Source organism: Anabrus simplex, chromosome 4 (assembly GCF_040414725.1).
Source record: "Anabrus simplex isolate iqAnaSimp1 chromosome 4, ASM4041472v1, whole genome shotgun sequence".
In the NCBI taxonomy this organism is placed as follows: domain Eukaryota; kingdom Metazoa; phylum Arthropoda; class Insecta; order Orthoptera; family Tettigoniidae; genus Anabrus; species Anabrus simplex.
The window spans coordinates 158,854,508-158,875,047 of NC_090268.1; the positions used below are offsets into that span (position 1 = coordinate 158,854,508).

At 40.4% G+C, this 20,540-nt stretch overlaps 1 protein-coding gene across 1 annotated transcript in view; it reads left to right on the forward strand.

The window, feature by feature from the left end:
* LOC136872205 (paramyosin) overlaps nt 1–20,540 on the forward strand; it is a 294,381-nt gene that overhangs the window by 200,675 nt on the left and 73,166 nt on the right. The window contains exon 3 of the mRNA XM_067146038.2: nt 1,106–1,357. Within this exon, the coding sequence (XP_067002139.2) occupies nt 1,106–1,357 (252 nt within the window). The remainder of the gene's footprint in view (nt 1–1,105; nt 1,358–20,540) is intronic.

Consider the following 20,540-nt stretch of genomic DNA (forward strand, 5'->3'; position numbering starts at 1 on the left):
TAAAATATCCAGTTCTGTGAGTGAAGACGAAGCAGAAGCCATGTTTACATGCAAACAACAACATATGTGAACTTGCATAAACTTTCGAGAATAACAGAGCTTAAAAAGTTACCACAATTCCCGCGAATTCTCTCAGAGACCGTTAGATAGCTCTACAATACCAGAACACGGCACAGTCGTCATACAAGCGCTGAAAGTACGAGATATTGTCATGTCGAGTTGAGCTCGACATCGGAGTGCAAGTCTAATATTTTAATGTCGAACCGCACTCGACATAGGAGTGCAAAAGGTTAAACGCATTCCAGAGTACGTTTTCATTTTCAGTAAAGAGTGATACATCTGCTTAAATATAGTCGCCTTGTTGGTTCAAGCAATAAATTGTCCCAGCGATCCACTTCGTGACGGATACCTTGAGCGAAGAAGCCGTTCTTCAACGGCGTCTCGGACTCACCATTTGTTACGAACCGGCATCCGTTGATTGTTTATTACCCCACATGGCTGGCCATTGTGCCTCAGCTGTTTTCGGCCATGATGGAATTCCCAGCACCATCTGATCACTGTACAGCATTATACACATCATTCACGCGACGGTAGATGTCGGCTGTACTAACACCATCTGCCACCACAAACTGATTAACCGACGCTGGGCAATTCTGGACGAATTCGTGCCAAAACCTTACCTAGTCAGTGTTTCCGGACGTACAAACATCACATACTTTCAGACGATACTAGATTTCTTCCAGACGTACGTAGCCATTCACCAACGCATGCGTAATGTTCTCTTTCTAGTACGACGCTCGTATTGTTTCATTTGGGTAACCCTTATAAAAACCCTTCATTACATAGCATACAAAATAAGAAGTGTACTAAACCAGTATATGCAACAACAAAAATAGTTCTATACAATGGACTGATGACCTCAGTCTTAAGAATTATGTGACCATCATCATCATCATCATCATCATCATCATCATCATCATCATCATCATCATCATATTATTATTATTATTATTATTATTATTATTATTATTATTATTATTATTATTATTATTATTATTATTCAGCAAAGGGTCTGTAACTAACTATTCACGGGTTCATATTTCAGGCTCTGCTGGATGACAGCCGGCGAGAACTGAACGAGGCTGTGCTGGCTCAACATGAGCTGGAGCGAAAACTGGATGAGGAGCGTCGCGACAGTCAGGAGACGCGCCTCCAGCTGGAGCAGACTACGAGTGCGGCGCGCCGATGTGAAGAGGAGAAGAATGCTGTAATGGAGGGCCTTGCCAGACAGAGAGTACAGCTCGAAGCTGTCACCAAAGAGAGGGATGCACTCAGGGATCAAGCAAGAACAGTGCAGGTAAATAATACCTATGAGGTTCACTCTCTCTTCGTTTTAAACTAGCTGTTGTACTCGTCGTGGACAGGACAACCATTTAGCATTTGCATGATTATATTTTCGTCGACCTCTCAAGTGGCATCTGAGATTCTCAGGATGTACAGTAGATGGACCTGGAACTGTCGGAGGATTGTCGTACGTAGGCTACTTGATTCCTGACTCACTGTGGCCTTCGCAGTTTAATTCTTTCTTGCGTTATTGCTTCTTCATTTCATCACTTCCTTCTGGTATAAAAACCAAGTATCAGGTTAATATTAAAAAAATACACTGCATATTCCGTATGTACAAAGAATGATTTCCATGGCAGCTCTCCATACTGTTAGTTCTTCTTTTGCTACCGCTTTTTCCCACACCTGTGGGGTCGCGGGTGCGAACGGCGTCGCACATGTGGATTTGGCCCTATTTTACGGCCGAATGCCTTTCCTGACGCCAACCCTACAGGGAGGGATGTAATCACTATTGCGTGTTTCTGTTGTGGTTGGTAGTGTGGTATGTTGTCTGAATACGATGAGAAGAGTGTTGGGAGGGAAAAATACACCCAGTTCCCGAGCCATAAGAATCAATTAGTAATGGACATTTGAACTTAAAATTTCAGAAGACCAAAAGTGATATTTCCCTTATTTTTCACTTTATCGGTAAAATGTTAGAACTAAAAAGCTTGTTAATAATATTCCCAATACATTTTGTCATGAGAAATTTCCCTGTAAAACTAACCGTTAAAGAGATGCATCGAGTTTTATGTTAACGTAAACCTCGACGAAGCCCACTTCCGCCGAATTTTTGAACGAATTATAGCTAAGATACTCTTCACCCTTATCCTATACTTAAAGACCAAGTTTCATGAAAATCCATCGATCTAGTCTCCCGTGATGCGTAACAGACAGACGGACAAATATTAAACTGAACGCAATATGAGATTTTCTTTCTTTCTTTCTTTCTTTCTTTCTTTCTTTCTTTATTTATTTATTTATTTATTTATTTATTTATTTATTTCTTGGAAAGTGAACTTACCGCTATAGTTCAGCTCCTTCTGCACACTAACAAAATAATGACCCCTTCATCTATCGCCTTCCACACCAGGCAAATGCTGTGACTATACCTAAATTAAGAACACGGTCGCTTCTTTCTCACTCCTAGGCCGTTCATATAGCGCCGGCGCTATAAGACCTCTCTGTCGGTGCGACGTAAAGCAAACTGCAAAATTATAATTTAAAACAATACCACCTTGAACAACAGGGATATGATTATGATATTGATGTATTTTTCCTTATCGAGCAGAAATATATCTGACTTGTTGGACAAGAATCCATTGCCTCGAGTGCTTGGAGACGCACTCATACCCTGCTTGCCCCTGTAGGTGAGGGCGGTAGAATACGCCCTTGTTATCCCTTGCTTGTCGTAGGAAGCGACTGAAAAGTATAGCAGGGGCTCTGAACTTGGGAGAGTGGGTTGGCGACCACGGTTCCCCTAGCTGAACCGTCCGTCCATCCATCCATCCCATCCCATCCCATCCCATCCCATCCCATCCCATCCCATCCCATCCCATCCCATCCCATCCCATCCCATCCCATCCCATCCCATCCATCCAAATACTCCCACGTGGCGCGTCCCAGGTGGCGGATAGGGGGGTCCTAACCGGCTTGCCGGCGGACTTGAGGGAAATAAAATACCTCTCGCGGACCAAACACACAACCCCCTGTGGGTGGGGGACGCAGACGAAGAATTCACCCACGGTATCCCCTGCCTGTCGTAAGAGGCGACTACAAGGGACGACCAAGGGATGAGCCAATTAGAACTATGAGACTACTTGTAATTAGTACCATCACGCAGGCAACACCATGGGTCGCTTTTACTTGCGCGTAGTACGACTATGTTAGGTACGCGATAGGTTTGTGATTAGTAGCGACAGTGTGTACATCAGAAGGTGGGTCCTACAGTACCTGTGATTCGTTCCCCTATATGAGCGATACCATAGGATGAGCGACAACATGGTTCTGTCTTACCTATGCTCAGTTCCCACTATGTGAGGAATTCCACGGGATAGTACGAGTCCCTGTGGTTAGTCCACTTATGTGAGGAACGCCATAGTTTTGCGTTGCCTTTATAGGTTTGCGTTGCCTGTAAATAGCGCCGCAATGGGCGAAATACCATAGGTCCGTGTTACCTGTGCGCATTACATTACCTGTGAATAGTACCATAATGTGTGGAAAACCGCGAGTCTCCGCTACTTTTGATTAGTACCGCAACATTACACATAGCATGGTTCTACTTTCCTAGCGATAAATACCATTTGAGGGGCGATGACCTGGATTTTGGACCCGTTTCGACTATGAGCATAATCGATTCAGCATCGTGCTATAGAAGCAGTCCCTTGGTCAGTAATACGATTATTTTGTGCCAGCTTCTGTGCATGTGAGGCACTGTGGGTCGGATCCACTGATCGTTTTAAACTCATATCCGTCCATCCATTCATTCTTCGTCCTCACGCGTCGAATTCTGGTCAGTGGAGGATTTTGGTCTTTTAAATTGCCATTTAATTTCGTCTCATTTCGTACCATTAGGGGCCGATGACCTCGATGTTAGGCCCCTTTAAACAACAAACAACAAACAACAAACATCAATCAATCAGTCAATCAATCATCATCATGATTATATGGTTCTGGAAGAAGAAAAGAGGCTGTTGATGCTGATGAATTGGGAAGCCCAATTCTGAGGATGATAGGAGTAGACCAAGGTATGAATAAGACAAGCAGATGTAGGATGCGGCAAGAACGTAGAAATGACAAGGTTGGCACATTATAGGGTGGCATGCTGAGCTGCAACAAACCAGTTTATGGACTGAAAGAATAACTGACTTAGGAGACCTTCCTCCGTAGCGCTTACAGCTGCCGATATCGGAGACCCATGTTCGATTCCCGGTACTACCAGAGATTTAAGAAAGGATTGTGGACTGGTATGTAGTTAAAATAGTACATGCAGCTCACCTCCATTGGGAGTGTGTCTCAAATGAGCTACACCACCTCGGAACGAGGATATGATTTTACTTCCTTTACTGACTTAGGAAAGGCAATAGGATTGACTTAAGTGTGTTACATTCTGCATCAATGATCCATTTTTTCGGTCGTTGACGTACTGTATTCGCTGACCCGTATTTGGAAGCCATAAAACATGCTGCCAGCATTTTTCTTCACGTGAGACTCAAAGAGCTGTGTACAATACATTCCATTCACACTGTTGCAGGATTTCAGTAACTGATAAACTTCTGTGCTGACAGACTGAATTGTATTTGTGAAATGACCTCCAAAAATTCATTCTGATCGCATTCAAGCCATAAATTATAACATTCCAACATTTCTTTCATTAATATGAAAATTCTGTTAAATATAATATATACTAGAGGAGCGCGAGACAATAGCAATACTATCTTATTATCGGGAGCGCATTAGAGCAAGCAAGTTAGGAGTTTTACGGGACTAATTATTTTAAATTATACTACTAACTTATATTTATTAGTTCACTTGAATAACATCAGCAATCCTGAATGTTGAAAAGAGACTCCATACACTTACTGGAATCTATGCTCTAAGGTATCCTCGATAAAAGCATAGCAAAGTCATCTCCGTACCGGCCACGAAGGTCCTTGGAGGGGTAAAAGGTAAAAGCGTCCATTATCCGTACCTCGGCACTTGATGGGGTAGAAAGGTTAGTTCCACGCTCGGCCGCCTTTGCCCCCAGGAATTAATCTGGTACTACTCATTTTTGGTGTAGGCTTAATGAATCTCAGGGCCATGTGCACCTCCAGAAGTGAAAATCCCGTTTCTTAAATTTTACGACTTCCTGGCGGGTATTTGAACCCACGTCTTTCCGGGCGAACCGAGCACGCCTTTACCGCCTAGGCCAGACAGCCCCTTAAGGTATCCTCGGTAATAAATTCAAATGTTTGTTACATAATTACTCGGATTGTATAATTACTGGTAAGTTATCTCCAGAATTTTACAGGTTATTCTGCAAGCAAGTATACATAAGTCAGGCAAGTTAGACGGCAAACAAACTACTTTGCTGACCATCTTTATTATTTGAGAGCTCAAAAATTAAATCGCCAGCTTTAGTGATCTTAAACAACTTGCATACTACCATCCGCAGACACGAGAAGTCTGCGTCACAATACGCATATAACTTATAAAGAGTCTGGTAGGGCTATGAAGAGAAATTCGCCTTCGAACTGTAATGGTGAAGACTTTGTGAAAAAGGACTGGTGACTAAATTTCAACTACGAAAAATTTAGTGAGTTTTGAAGATTTCCGTATGCCTTAAAATTTTAAAATGAACTTAGTAATTTATATGAATATGAAATTATTGTAATATGATAATTAAAATATTAGTGCGACAGGCTTTGACAGCACCACAGTTACTATCCTCGCTGTTAAATGGCTTCATTCATTCCATTCCTTCTACACCCCACCGCCGTTAAGTTTATTTACCGACAACCCCCCCCCCCCACCAAAAAAATTAAAAGAAGGCTTGTTTCTTAATGTTTAAGGGAGATTCCAAACACCAATGTTCACGTCTATTACCTTCAGTTTTGAGATATAAGTATCCCCATAAAAATAATTTACCTTTTTTCACTTCATTTCACAATAATCCCCCCCCTAAGTGAATTTTCCCGCAAAAAATACTAGTTTCTTTAATAGTAAAGGATCTTCTAAATACCAATTATCACGACTCTAACTTCTTCAGTTTTTGATTTATGTGTCCTCATGAAAGGAATTCAACTCCTTTACACTCCCGCCCTCCAGGATGGTTTCCCCCACCAAAACGCGTTTTTCTTTGTTTTTAAAGGTGATCCAAATACGAATTTTCACGTCTGTAACAACTTTAGTTTTTATTAGATGTATGTATTATCATACAATTAAATCAATTAATTTTTCAATTCTTTCACCCCCCCCCCCTTCATTGGATTTTCTGAGAATACGTGTTTCTTTACTTTTAAAGCAGATTGCAAATATCAAATTTCACGTCTGTAACATCTTCATTTTTGAGATATCAGTAGCCTAATTAAAAGAATTCAACACAATTTTCAGTCACTTTTACCCCCCTCCCCCTCCACCCAAGTGGTATTTCCGAAAACTAAAAATACACGTTTCTTTATGTTTAATAGAGATAAAAAATACCATTTTACACTTCTGTAATATGTTAAGTTTTTTTAGATATACTGTAAAAATCCTCATTTTAAAATTTCACCCCTTTTGAGTTCCCCTTAAGAGGAGTTTCCAAAAACAAATCACCTATGTTTCTTTACATTTACAGGAGATTACAAACACCCACTTTTTACGTCTGTAACATTTTACGTTTCTAAGATATTCTGTAGATATAGTCTTTCAAAAAATTCACCCCAATTTGTCACTCCTGTTTAACCGCCATTAATTGGATTTTCCTATTGGGATTTACAGGAAACAAAAAAATACGTGTTCCTTTCTTTTTAGAGGAGATTCTAACTACCAATTTTTTCATCTGTAAATTTTAAAGTTTTAAGATGTAGACACACTCATTTAAAAAAAATTCACCCCCCTTTTCACCCCCCAATATTTGGATTTTCCTAAAACGAAAAAATTCGTATTTCTTTATTTTTAAAGAAGATCCCAAACACCAATTTTCAGGTCTGTAATATTTTCAGTTTCTGAGATATAAGTAGCCTCATTAAAGGCATTCAACCCATTATTCACCCTTTTACACCCTTCCTATTGGGATTTTCCGAAAACTAAAGAATACGTGTTTCTTTATTTTTAAAGGAGATTCTAACTACCAATTTTTACATCTGTAAATTTTAAAGTTTTAAGATGTAGATACACTCATTTTAAAAAACACCCCCTTTTCACTCCCCCCCCTATTAATTGGATTTTCCAAAAACAAAAAAATACGTGTTTCTGTATTTTTAAAGGAGATCCCAATTACCAATTTTCAGGTCTGTAATATCTTCAGTTTCTGAGATATAAGTAGCCTCCTTAAAGACATTCAACCCTTCTTTCACCCTTTTACACCCTTTCTATTGGGATTTTCCGAAAACTAAAGAATACGTGTTTCTTTATTTTTAAAGGAGATTCTAAATACCAATTTTTACATCTATAAACTTTAAAAGTTTTGAGATATAGATACACTCATTTTAAAAAATCACCCCCTTTTCACTCCCCCCACCCATTAATTGGATTTCCCATAAACAAAAAAATACATGTTTCTTTATTTTTAAAGGAGATCCCAAACACCAATTTTCAGGTCTGTAATATCTTCAGTTTCTGAGATATAAGTAGCCTCATTAAAGGCATTCAACCCTTTTTTCACCCCTTTTCACTCCTCCTATTGCGATTTTCCGAAAAAAAATACGTGTTTCTTTATTTTTAATGAAGATTCTAAATACCAATTTTTACATTTGCAAACTTTAATAGTTTGGAGATATAGATTCACTCATTTTAAAAATTCACCCCCTTTTCACCCTCCCATTAATTGGATTTTTTAAAACAAAAAAATACGTGTTTCTTTATTTTTAAAAGAGATCAAAAGTACCAATTTTCAGGTCTGTAATATCTTCAGTTTCTGTGATATAAGTATCGGTATCCTGATTAAAGGTATTCAACCCATTTTAACACATTTTCACCCTTTTTCACCCCTCCTATTGGGATTTTCTGAAAACAAAAAAATACGTGTTTGCTTTTGTTAAAGAAGATTCTAAATGCCAATTTTTATTACTCTAAACCTTCACGTTTTTGAGATACAGATATTCTCATTTTAAAAATTAACCTCCCTTTTCACCCCTTTAGCGACGGAATATCCAAAAATCCTCTCTTAGCGAGCACCTACATCTTAATATGAATATATCCCCAAAATTTCATTTCTTTATGTCCAGTAGTTTTGGCTCGGCGATGATGAATCAATCAGTCAGTCAGTCAGGACATGTTATTTTATATATATATAGACTAGCAAGATACCCGTGCTTCGCTACGGTATTATACTGAAATTTATAATTGAATGCTTATTGTTCTAGATATATAATCCGACGAAATTCGCGATCTGACTCGTTTTCTGCGAGAATCCACCAAAATTCCCGATCAGACTGGTTTTCTATTATTTTACGGCACGTTTCCTCCAATTTTTCAATCTTCCTTTCCAGCAATCGATTTCGTACTTCCCGGGCTAGGCTCAGGTATTCCTCCCGGTCAGATGGGTCCGTAAATCTTTGCCATCTTTTCCTATAATCATTTTTAATATGGATAAAATCCTTCAGGAGATCCGGCGTGGTGTCATATTGGGTGCCTTGGCGGCACTGAACCCGCGGCCCGACTGCATTCTTAGTCATTACCCGTCCAGGAGCCGTTTCCAGCGCGGTCCGCGCATTTGACGACGGTCCGGAATACTATTATTATTATTATTATTATTATTATGTGTTGCTGGAATGGCTGATGTCAGGGAAAACCGGAGTATCCGGAGAAAAACATGTCCCGCCACCGTTTTGTCCAGCACGAATGTCACATGGAGTGACCGGGATTTGAACCACGGAACCCAGCTGTGAGAGGCCGGCGCGCTGCCGCCTGAGCAACGGAGGATCCTTATAAGTACATTAACAACAGCTAAAATCAATTGGTCTCACCTACTTCTACACCCCACCGCCGTTAAGTTTATTTAACGCCACCCCCCCCCCCCACACCCCACCCCGCCCGAAAATTAAAAGAATGCTTGTTTCTTTATGTTTAAGGGAGATTCCAAACACCAATCTTCACGTCTATTACCTTCAATTTTGAGATATAAGTATCCCAATAAAAATAATTTACTTTCTGCACTTCATATCACAATACTCCTCCCCCCCCCCCCCAAGTGAATTTTCCCGCAAAAAATACTTGTTTCTTTAATAGTAAAGGATCTTCTTACATACCAATGACCACGACTCTAACTTCTTCAGTTTTTGATGTATGTGTCCTCATGAAAGGAATTCAACTCCTTTACACTCCCGCCCTCCAAGATGGTTTCCCCACCAAAACGCGCTTTTCTTTGTTTTTAAAGGAGATCCAAATACGAATTTTCACGTCTGTAACAACTTTAGTTTTTATTAGATGTATGTATTCTCATACAATTAAGCCAATTAATTTTTCAATTCTCCCCCCCCCCCCCGCTTCATTGGATTTTCCGAGAATACGTGTTTCTTTACTTTTAAAGCAGATTGCAAATATCAAATTTCACGTCTGTAACGTCTTCATTTTTGTTATATCAGTAGAATAATTAAAAGAATTCAACACCATTTTCAGTCACTTTTACCACCACCCCCCCCCCCTCCATCCAAGTGGTATTTCCGAAAACTATAAACACACGTTTCTTTATGTTTAATAGAGATAAAAATACCTTCACTTCTGTAACATGTTAAGTTTTTTTTTATATATATACTGTAAAAATTCTCATTTTAAAATTTCACCCCTTTTGAGTTCCCCTTAAGTGGAGTTTCCAAAAACAAATCACATATGTTTATTTACATTTACAGGAGATTCCAAACACCCACTTTTTACGTCTGTAACATTTTACGTTTCCAAGATATTCTGTAGATATAGTCTTTCAAAAAATTCGCCCCAATTTGTCACTCCTATTTAACCGCCATTAATTGGATTTCCCAAAAACTAAGAATTACGTGTTTCTTTATTCTTAAAGGAGATACCCTATACAAATTTTCAGTTCTGTAATATCTTTCGTTTCTGAGATATATGTAACCCCATTAAAGGCATTCAACCCATTTTTCACCCCTTTTACACCCCTCCTCTTAGGATTTACAGGAAACAAAAAAAATACGTGTTCCTTTATTTTTAGAGGAGATTCTAACTACCAATTTTTACATCTGTAAAGTTTTAAGATGTAGACGCACTCATTTTAAAAAATTCACCCCCCCCCCTTTTCACCCCCCAATATTTGGATTTTCCAAAAACGAAAAAATACGTGTTTCTTTACTTTTAAAGTAGATCCAAAATACCAATTTTCAGGTCTGTAATATCTTCAGGTTCTGAAATATAAGTAGCCTCATTAAAGGCACTCAACCCATTTTTCACCCTTTTACACCCTTCCTATTGGGATTTTCCGAAAACAAAAGAATACGTGTTTCTTTATTTTTAAAGGAGATTCTAAATACCATTTTTTACACCTATAAACTATAAAGTTTTGAGATATAGATACACTCATTTTAAAAAATCACCCCTTTTTCACCCCCCCCCCATTAATTGGATTTTCCACAAACAAAAAATACGTGTTTCTTTATTTTTAAAGGAGATCCCAAACACCAATTTTCAGGTCTGTAATATCTTCAGGTTCTGAAATATAAGTAGCCTCAGTAAAGGCATTCAACCCATTTTTCACCCCTTTTCACTCCTCTTATTGCGATTTTCCGAAAACAAAAAATACGTGTTTCTTTATTCTTAAAGGGGATTCTAAATACCAATTTTTACATCTATAACCTTTAAAAGTTTTGAGATATAGATACACTCATTTTAAAAAATTACCCCCCTTTTCACCCCCCTTAATTGGGTTTTCCAGAAAAAAAAATAAGTGCTCCTTTATTTTTAAAGGAGATCCCAAACACCAATTTTCAGGTCTGTAATATCTTCAGTTTCTGAGATATAAGTAGCCTCATTAAAGGCATTCAACCCATTTTCACCCCTTTTCACTCCTCCTATTGCGATTTGCCGAAAACAAAAAATACGTGTTTCTTTATTTTTAAAAGAGATCAAAAGTACCAATTTTGAGGTCTGTAATATCTTCAGTTTCTGATATATAAGTACCGGTATCCTGATTAAAGGCATTCAACCCATTTTCCCCCATTTTCACCCTTTTTCTCCCCTCCTATTGGGATTTTCTGAAAACAAAAAAATACGTGTTTCCTTATTTTTAAAGAAGATTCTAAATACCAATTTTCACATCTATAAACGTTTAAAGTTTTGAGATATAGATACATTCATTTTAAAATTTCACCCCCCTTTTCACCCCCTTACCGAAGGAATATCCAAAAATCCTCTCTTAGCGAGCACCTACATCATAATGTGAATATATCCCCAAAATTTCATTTCTTTATGTCTAGTAGTTTTGGCTCGGCGATGATGAATCAGTCAGTCAGTCAGGACAAGCTATTTTATATATATAGATAAGAAGGGAAATTATGAAACCCGTTGCCGGCACATAGCCTACTCCTGTCGAATAGCACCAAGGGGTCATTTTTTAATATTATTATTAATTATATACAGTCGTATCAGCACACACACTACATCAGCACTGTTAATAAGAAATGGCTTTGATATTTTATAATGATTATAATTCACCAAGGGGTCTGCTCAGGGCTTAACGTCACCATCCGCCGGTCGAATCACCATCTACAGCGTTATATGCCTCACTCCGTATGCGCACTGTGGAGAGGTATAGAATTTAATCCAGGCTTTTGGCACGCGGCCTAGTATACTACTACCTCCCCTACCCTGCCGGCCAACATTCTGATGGTGAAAATTTGTTTCGACCAACGGGACTCGGACTGGCTAACCACTGTATCAGACCGTTTAGACTTCAACGCCTTAAAGATCATGGCCACCAGGCGGGATCATTATAATTAAAATATTGAAATGATATTAAATAAATTACAATTCGTCAAATTAAAAGTTAGAGAAACCTGAAACTTACATCTAGCCTATCCACTTTTCAACTTACAATAGTCGTGATTGAGAAACTCATCACAGGTAATTAAATTCATATCTTAAAACAAGAAAACTTCATCCAGCTGCTTTACAGGTGGCAGTGTCCCGGAAATAGATGTGACATTCCCACGCTGTGAAGAGACGCTGATGCGCTGGATGAAGTACACTGTTGATCTTGTATCGCCGGAAATACGAACAGTCTGTTAGCCAATCTCTAATAAAGCCGAAGCCATTATTACAGCATACACATCTGTATTCAGTGGCTACTGGTACGAATAAGAATGTTCAACTTTGTTCAACAAATCACTGTATTTTCTTCTTTTAACACTTTCCCTACGCGTACCTAACTGCACCTTCGACACTCGTTGATGAAAGGGAAAGATTGGATTGGGTGAAGGTGTCGGCACAAGTAAAATCCCACAGGAGAGATTTACCTCTTTTCCATTGCACAAGTATTCCAAGCAGCTTGAATACTTATTTTGCCAATATCAGGAGGGACTACGCTGACTAAGCTTGACCACCGATATGTGATCTATTGTATGGCAGCATCAGGGTCCAGCCATCCACCAGGTGGAAGGAGAGCCTCAACAAGATGATGAGAACCGTGGAAAGGCGCTAAAAATAGCGGAATCGCCAAATCCACAGCACGACGAATGCCGAGGCCACCAGAGCCAACGGGAAGAGAATCCAGTAACCAGGCATTGTCACTTACGGAGCATTTGAGGATGGTTTCAAGACCAGTTTTTAAAACACAATGGAATTCTTCTAACAGTGGTTTCTCACGCCTAGACGGTGAACAACGCAGGAAGTACATCAGTCGTGGGATGAAAGACGAAGCACGGAGCAGAAAGGCTTGAAATAAACAGCTGCAGTTTCGAGGTCTTCACAGCCAATATCCTGCACAAAGCGTCAATGGATAGCGCTGCACAAAGTAGGAACTAGTGGATGCTATTAAAAGGCGATTTCCAGGGGCAGAAGTGGTGGTGGTGATTATTGTTTTAACAGGAAATACAACTAGGCAACCATACTCTTTATAACACTAATCAGAGAGAAAAACTGGAAGCGATCCGACACTTCGAAAAATGAAGGTATCGGCCAAAGAAAGACAAGGGCTACGAAGGGCCCTTGCAAGCCTAATATCGTCGGGGTCGGAAAAGAACAGGAGTTAACCAAGGGAGGTCGGATAGGATAGATTAAAGTGAGGAGCCTGGTACAAGTAAGTGAAATCAATGCCAGGACTCAGCTATGTGCCCCGTGGTCACCAAACCACGCTCCAAAGTTCAGAGCCCCTGGGGCCCCTTTTAGTCGCCTCTTACGACAAGCAGGGGATACCATAGGTGTTATTCTACCGCCCCCACCCACAGGGAGACCAGGAGCAGCAGCATTGAAGTTCTCGTATAGTATCTCACTGAAAATGTAATTAGTATCCAGTCCAGTTTTCCGAGATGTGGACTCTTCGTGCTACAGAACTGAAGAAAATCAGTTCTTTTGAAATGTGGTGCTGGTGAAGAATGATACGCATACCTTGGATAGAATTTCGCACCAATGCATTTCATTATAAACCAGCTCAACCTCAGATCATTTTCAATATGTAAGCAAAGAGTTTTACAATTCTTTGATTACACTATGCGACGTGAGAACGCAGCATAGAAAAACTGGTCATTCTTGGAAATGTTCCTGGCAAGAGAGATCGTGGACGAGTTCCCACTCGATGGTCGAACATCATCAAGAATATAATACTGGGATGAACCTCTTTGGTGCAGCATGTCTGGCCGAGGACTGCGAGAGATGGAGACAACTGACCAATAGCCTCCTCGGAGATCACGATCCTCAGAATTTAGGGACCGATTAGAGAGAGATTGAATCTCAGCTCGTTTCCGATGTATGCCAAGAAAACTTACGGGGGAAATTAAGACGGAGTCGAATGCTTGAAGCTTGTGCACGCGTGTTTTCCAGAGATGAAAGGACGAAGTCAGGTTCATCAGCAATGGTGCCACCATCTACATACCAAATGTTGAACTCGCTGTAAATGAAGTTAAAATAAACTCAAGAGTAAGTGCGAAAAGAGCAGGTCCGAATGGATCGCCTTGGTGAACATATAGGCTTAAAGGTCACTAGGCTGGGAGTAGAACCTAATTTTAATGGCGCGTGGCCTCCGAAGAGGCCTGGTGCAGGTCTTTCGAATTGACGCCATATACGCGATCTGCGCGTCTGCGAGGATGGGGCCCCTTCGTATGATGAAGACGGCACACACACACATACCCAGCCCCCGAGCCATTATAATTAACTAATGAAGGTTAAAATCCACGACACGGACGGGAACCGAACCTGGGAACTCCTGGGCGAAAGGCCAACATGGTAACCATTTAGCCATGGAGGCGGGCCACTGAGTAGTACTGACAGACGGAAGAATACATGGAAAGAAAATCATTCTTCACGGCCACCAGCATACCATCTCGATGCAGTTCGTTGAAAGCATTTGGGAAATCTGATTTAACGAAAGCTTTTAGGCATTGATGAGGAGGTGAATAATGCATACGTGCGGCATGGACAGCAGCTTCAGCTCCATTGGAAACACGCACTCCAAGTTAGTGGAGAGATTGTTGTAACCAAAGTTGAAGTTTACAAAACACAACTTTTATTGCTTCACTTTATGATATTTACACAAATAACTGAAATTTATTTTGAAGCAAAAAGGAATATTGAATCTTGAGAAAAGTCTGTCTTTATACAATATGTACAGGTTTACAGTCTTTATATACACTTCTATCTTGAAAAGATAGTCTTTGTGAATTGACACGTTGATAGTCGAAAACTATCTGGCACACTAACATAAATGCTTTGAGAGTCCTTGTTTGTTGAAGTGCCTGAATTCCTAAAAAGCAAGTTCAATTGATTGAAGAAATTCCACCTAGCGAAACTAAGGGATCTTGCATAAATTAGGGAATGGAAATGGCTTGTAAAAGAATTACGGAACATAGGCAGTGGAAACAGGTAAGGGAGCGGTGACCAGAGGTGAAACCTCGTACTGCCAGAAATTCAGTCCACCTGGTCGAAGCACATTTTCAAGAGGAGTAGCCTCCGTGCTTGACGTAGGGTGTATTCTGGAGCTGGACACCGGGGCAAGTGGGCCAGTGAGCAGGCAGGGAGCTCCTATTTATAGTACACTCGATGGTCAGGCACGCGCACTGAGGGCTGCGCGTCGAAGCTAGCAGATTGATACACAGGCGCGCGTGCAGCTGGCTGGTGGAGCGAGAAGGGAGCGCCGGACATACAACAGAGATAAGAAATCTGTAAGTGGTGCACGCAGTCTGTAGCAGACGATCTTCGCTGCCAACCGACACCAAACGGTGTACCAAGAGCAATAGGGCGAATTTCACCACATTTCTTCTTCAAAGCGGTATCAAAATAGTGTCCGAGCTTCCAAAGATACTCTACCGTAGATGATGAGGTCCGGCAAACCACGAAACGATCTTATGAGTTGTTCCTTTGAATCAAGCTCTTGATACCGTAGAATATCTTTCAGGACCAACGGACGAAGACCTTGCAGTCCACCAGTAGATTCGGAAGGAAAGTAATATGTTATAAGCAGTTTCCCGCTGGTTCCGCTCGCAATGTGCAAAATATGGTGGTATTCGTTATTATCCTCACGGATGTATTTGCAAAGTTTCGAGTTAATGAAATAAAGCACATGATCTGCTGTGGTAATAGAATGTAATATTATGTCAACAAAACACTTGAAAATACATCACACAAAGAAATTGAATTAAACGTTCCTTGGAACAACACTACGCGCCGAACTGTTAAAAAGTCCTTCAAAGATCTTCGTCATGGAGACAAACTCATAACTTTTCTCAGAATCTACCAATTTAAGTAGTTATTACCTCAAAAGGAAGCGCTTGATCCACTGAGTGTTTTAAGACCAAAACGAACTGCATACCTCAATTAGAACGAAAAATATGATTGCTTCAATGAGAAAAAATGTTGAAGAAATAAGACGTCAAATTGAATGTGCACTCATAACTTTCCTCAGAATCAACCAATTTTAGCTGAAATGAAAGGGCTTGATCCAGTGAGTGTTCTTAGGCTGAAACGAACTCCGTACCTCAATTAAAACCAGAGATATGATTGCTTCAAAGAGACAAAAAAATTGAAAAAAAATTAAATAATTTGAGGAAGACGGAAGTTAAGTGATTTATAGTACCTGATGACAAATCTGTGCATGAATACCTTTCAGTTAAAAAAATGAAGGAAATCGACCGGATATAATGGCCGGACTGACTGACTTTAGTTTTCATTAAAAAAATTAATATATAGATTATCATTTACGTAGAAATTAGTATACTGTAATTGTTCATGACTTCGACTTGGAACTCATGCTTCGCCACAACTAGAATCCCACTTCCAAGTGTTCGCCGTGAAGATTAAGAACATCGTGAACGACGTAAGTCTGAGAACATTCAAGTTCACCCTTTGTAAGGCCATCAACTGCCGTAGCCAACCACATCCATACCTTAAGAGTTAGCGCTATTAGCTGCTGTCCTCGGGGGTCCGGGTTCGATTCCTGGTACTCCCAGATATTTAAAAATGGTGGGAGTCTGGTATGTGGTTACAATGATATGTGGGGGTGTGCCTGAAAAGAGCTGCACCGCCTAAGGAGACACGAATTTACTTTTAACTGCCATAGCCCAGGCTAAAAACTAGGAAGAGTCTCTTCCAGTTACTAAAGTCTTTGGAAAAATCTTCGAAGATACATCTAGGCTTTTCTGTCGAAATCTGGCGACTGGTTGTAGCCGAACGAACAATTTCCGGCTTGCCACAACGAGGACTCGGATGTGTGGAGATCACTCAACCGCCTACATACTGGAGTCGGCAGTTCTAAGTCGTCACTTAAGCCAGATCATACCAAGTAGGAGATCCCGTATTTGGCCCAGCCGACAGATAGTGGCAGCAAGTGAGTGGGAAAGAGGCAGAGGAGGTTGATGGTTATGGAAGGCACATTTTATGAGATACAGAAATAATTTAAGAATTTTTATTTTACTAGTGGTTTAACGTCGCACTAATATATCGAAGGCTTTTGGCGACGCAAGGATGGGAAAGTGATAGGATTGGGATGGTACCGGCTGTGAATGGGAACGGAAAACCACGGGAAACCATCTTCAGGGCTGCCGACAGTGGAATTCGAACCCATCATCTCCCGAATAAAAGGTATGCTACATGACCCAAACCGCACGGCTAACTCGCTCGGTACACTTGCTATTTCTTAGATATCACCAACTTAGTGATGTCAAGGAAAATTGTTCGAGCAGAATGGCATTTAGCCCCGCTTTCAGAGCAACATCGGACAAACATGAGCTAATTTTACTCTTATTCAGGTTCACGACTGAGAATATGTTCGCAAAAGTATGTAGAGCCAGCCATAGTAACTAACTTGCATGTTAATGCTTGCTAACGCGGATATTCTTTTTATTCTAAGTTCCGTAAAGTGGGGTAACTTCGGCCACCAACGAATAGCAACATTTATTTTCTCCTGCCTCCTATACTGGAAAAGATGAACCACTTGCAACAACTAAAATGCACATACAATAGAATGCTCTATCAACACTCAGTAGTCCAAATAACATTGGCGGGCTCATTGTTGAGTCAATCGATTTTTTTCGCAGCCCCGACTATTGTCTTTTTTGGTAACAACAGAAAACAAACTGTTCTCTAGCCCCAGCATTCAATTCTCCATTCCAGTGGTTTATGGGGTCAAAATGTAAGTTCGTCTGGTAACTGATCAACACAATTTGATGCATTTTATTCAAATAGGTTTTTCAGGGAATGGTTTTGTGATAAAAGTTGTCCTCTTCTGGGGTAACTTCGGCCATCCCAAGAACGTACAGAAAAACATTACGCGGCCGCGGATATTGTAATTACAATCCAGTTTACTTAAAGAACGCTTTAGAAGAGATTAATAAAGGCACAATAACAATAAACGGGGAAGTTTATCCCGACAGGGAAGGGAAAGACAGTTTCCATTTTCAATGATAAATAGACGGATATCAGTTGACATGGACGATACACATTTAAGAACTTGATGACGGCCCAGATATTTTCTAATTTAGAACACAGTGTATTATGAGGACAGTCTACAAGATTGCTTCTTTTCCAACCGCCTTTTCTCTCCATACAATTGGGCTTTATGATTTCCGTGCCTTTTATTTATTATCTTTTGTACCATTACAAATATTTATACAGTGCAACATGTAATTTGTAATATCATAAAATGCTTGTACGCTTAGGCGAAATAAAATAGTTTCTTCTTTGGGGAAAAAGTGAATTTGATCACTGTACATCTGTTTCACCATAAATCGTTTTAATGTGTTTGTGATTGTTGATACTGGGCGTTTTGCAGGTTTTTAAAAAACATTCACGGTGGCCGAAGTAACACTACATCGAAGAAAACTTCGTTTCTTGAGTTATTTTTATGGCGGCCGAAGTTACCCCAAAACACGGGGTAACTCCGGCCACTCATTCGATAATCATTATTCGTTACTGAATAACAATGAGAATTATGTTCATATTTAAAAATGAAGAACAAACATGGCAGAATTTATATTATATATTTTTCAGAAAATTAGAGGGAATATTTCACATTTTATTTTTAAAAATATACGAAAAAGTGGCCCGTTTTACGGTTCCTATAAAATGCAAGGAGGCCTTCTGAAATGTTGTAATACCTATCTTTCAAAATAATGTTACATTGGAGCCTCGTCAGTTCTCTATCTTGATTGTAGCTACTCACATTTTCCAGAAAAGGGAGTCGTAAAAATGTTTAATTCAGCCAACATTCCTTCGGTATTTCTAGACCGATTGTTGAATTGTTTGTGTAATTGTTTAAGGGCTTCACTTTCACATTAACTATCAGCTAGAAGTTACACGGTTTTGAAGGCGGGAATTCTTAAAAATCTTTCTCTTGTATTCTAATTATTGTTTTTTGAACAACAATCGTTCCCTTTCAAGAGCACGTATTCTGTCTCGCATAGCATCAATAAACACGTTTTTTGCCTTGCAAAGAAATATTTAAATTACTCATGCCTCATAATACGGTGTCTATGGCAGACAATTCAGTAACACTTAGCCAAGAGGTCACAAATCTCATTCCCTCTCCTTCATCTCACATCCTTTTACCCACCGCCTTCAGCACATCTCCTCAACCCGCCCGCCAGAGAAGGGGCGTAACCATCTGCACGGTGGAGAATGAAAACTTCGTCGACGTCCATGGCAGAGACCGAATAGAGTGGCTTTGGCTAACAGTGGCTATGGCTTTATCGTAGCTTTATAGCTCTTCATTCGAGAGGTGGAGGACTGGTCCGACCGTTGGCTGTCTTGAGAATGGTTTTCCGTGGTTTGCCGTTCTGCTCACTAAGACGAATGCCGAAACAGTTTATAGGCCACTCCTCTCACCTTCTCCACGCTTCAATCACCGCAACACATCTCCTAGCCTGAGAGAGGCTCGCCGTAGTAGTCTATGGCAGTTCACATAAAATTCATCACTTTGATGCAACATAACATGAGACAAGTTGACGTTGCCAACATTGTTCAAGTGAAACAAAATGTCGTCTCCAGGTTGTGGCAAATGTTCCTAGACATTGACATCGCGCAGACCGTCCTCGCAAAACAACAGCAGCTCAAGGCAGATATCTACGCGTATCTGCACGTAGACCTCTAGACGCACAGCTATTACTCTGCGCCACGAGCCTCGAGAAGCCACAGGAGTTACTCTTAAGTACCCAAACTGTGAATAGTAGAATCCATGAGTGGGGACTGCAACATTGTATTCAAGAAGAGCCCTTAGGACTCCTCCACTTCGACGACATCACAGGGTGGTTTGCGTTCGATGGGTTGTAGAGCAAATCAGACTTGGACACGAGATCAATGGTCCAGAATGTTGTTCACTGATGACGTGCGAATTGGTTTACACCCTCATTACAACTCTGAGTATATGGAGAACAAGAGAGGAAAGTTATAATGAAGAATTCTCAATAGAATGTCACCAAAAGCCTGGAGGTTCAGCACTATTCTCAGCAGGTATCATGTTCGGCCACCGTTCACTACCGGTTCACATTCAAGGGAACATGGCGCCCGCAATGTACGAGTACAACGTTCTCTGATCCATAGAAAGTGAATTTGCAGGGACTGTAGGAGGTAGGTTTTCTATACAAGACGATAAGCTCGTCCACATCGTGCAGCAGCGATGAATATATACCTGGAGGGACGTGGGATCCGCAAAATGGACTGGTCAGCGTCTTCCCGACATGAACTTTAAAAGAGCAATTTTCAGTCGTCAACATCCGGTACTAACGATTTAGGCCCTAAAAGTCCGCCTCCGTAGCGTAACGGCTAGATGCCGTCCTCGGTGGTCCGAGTTCGATTCCCGGTACCGCCAGAGATTTAAG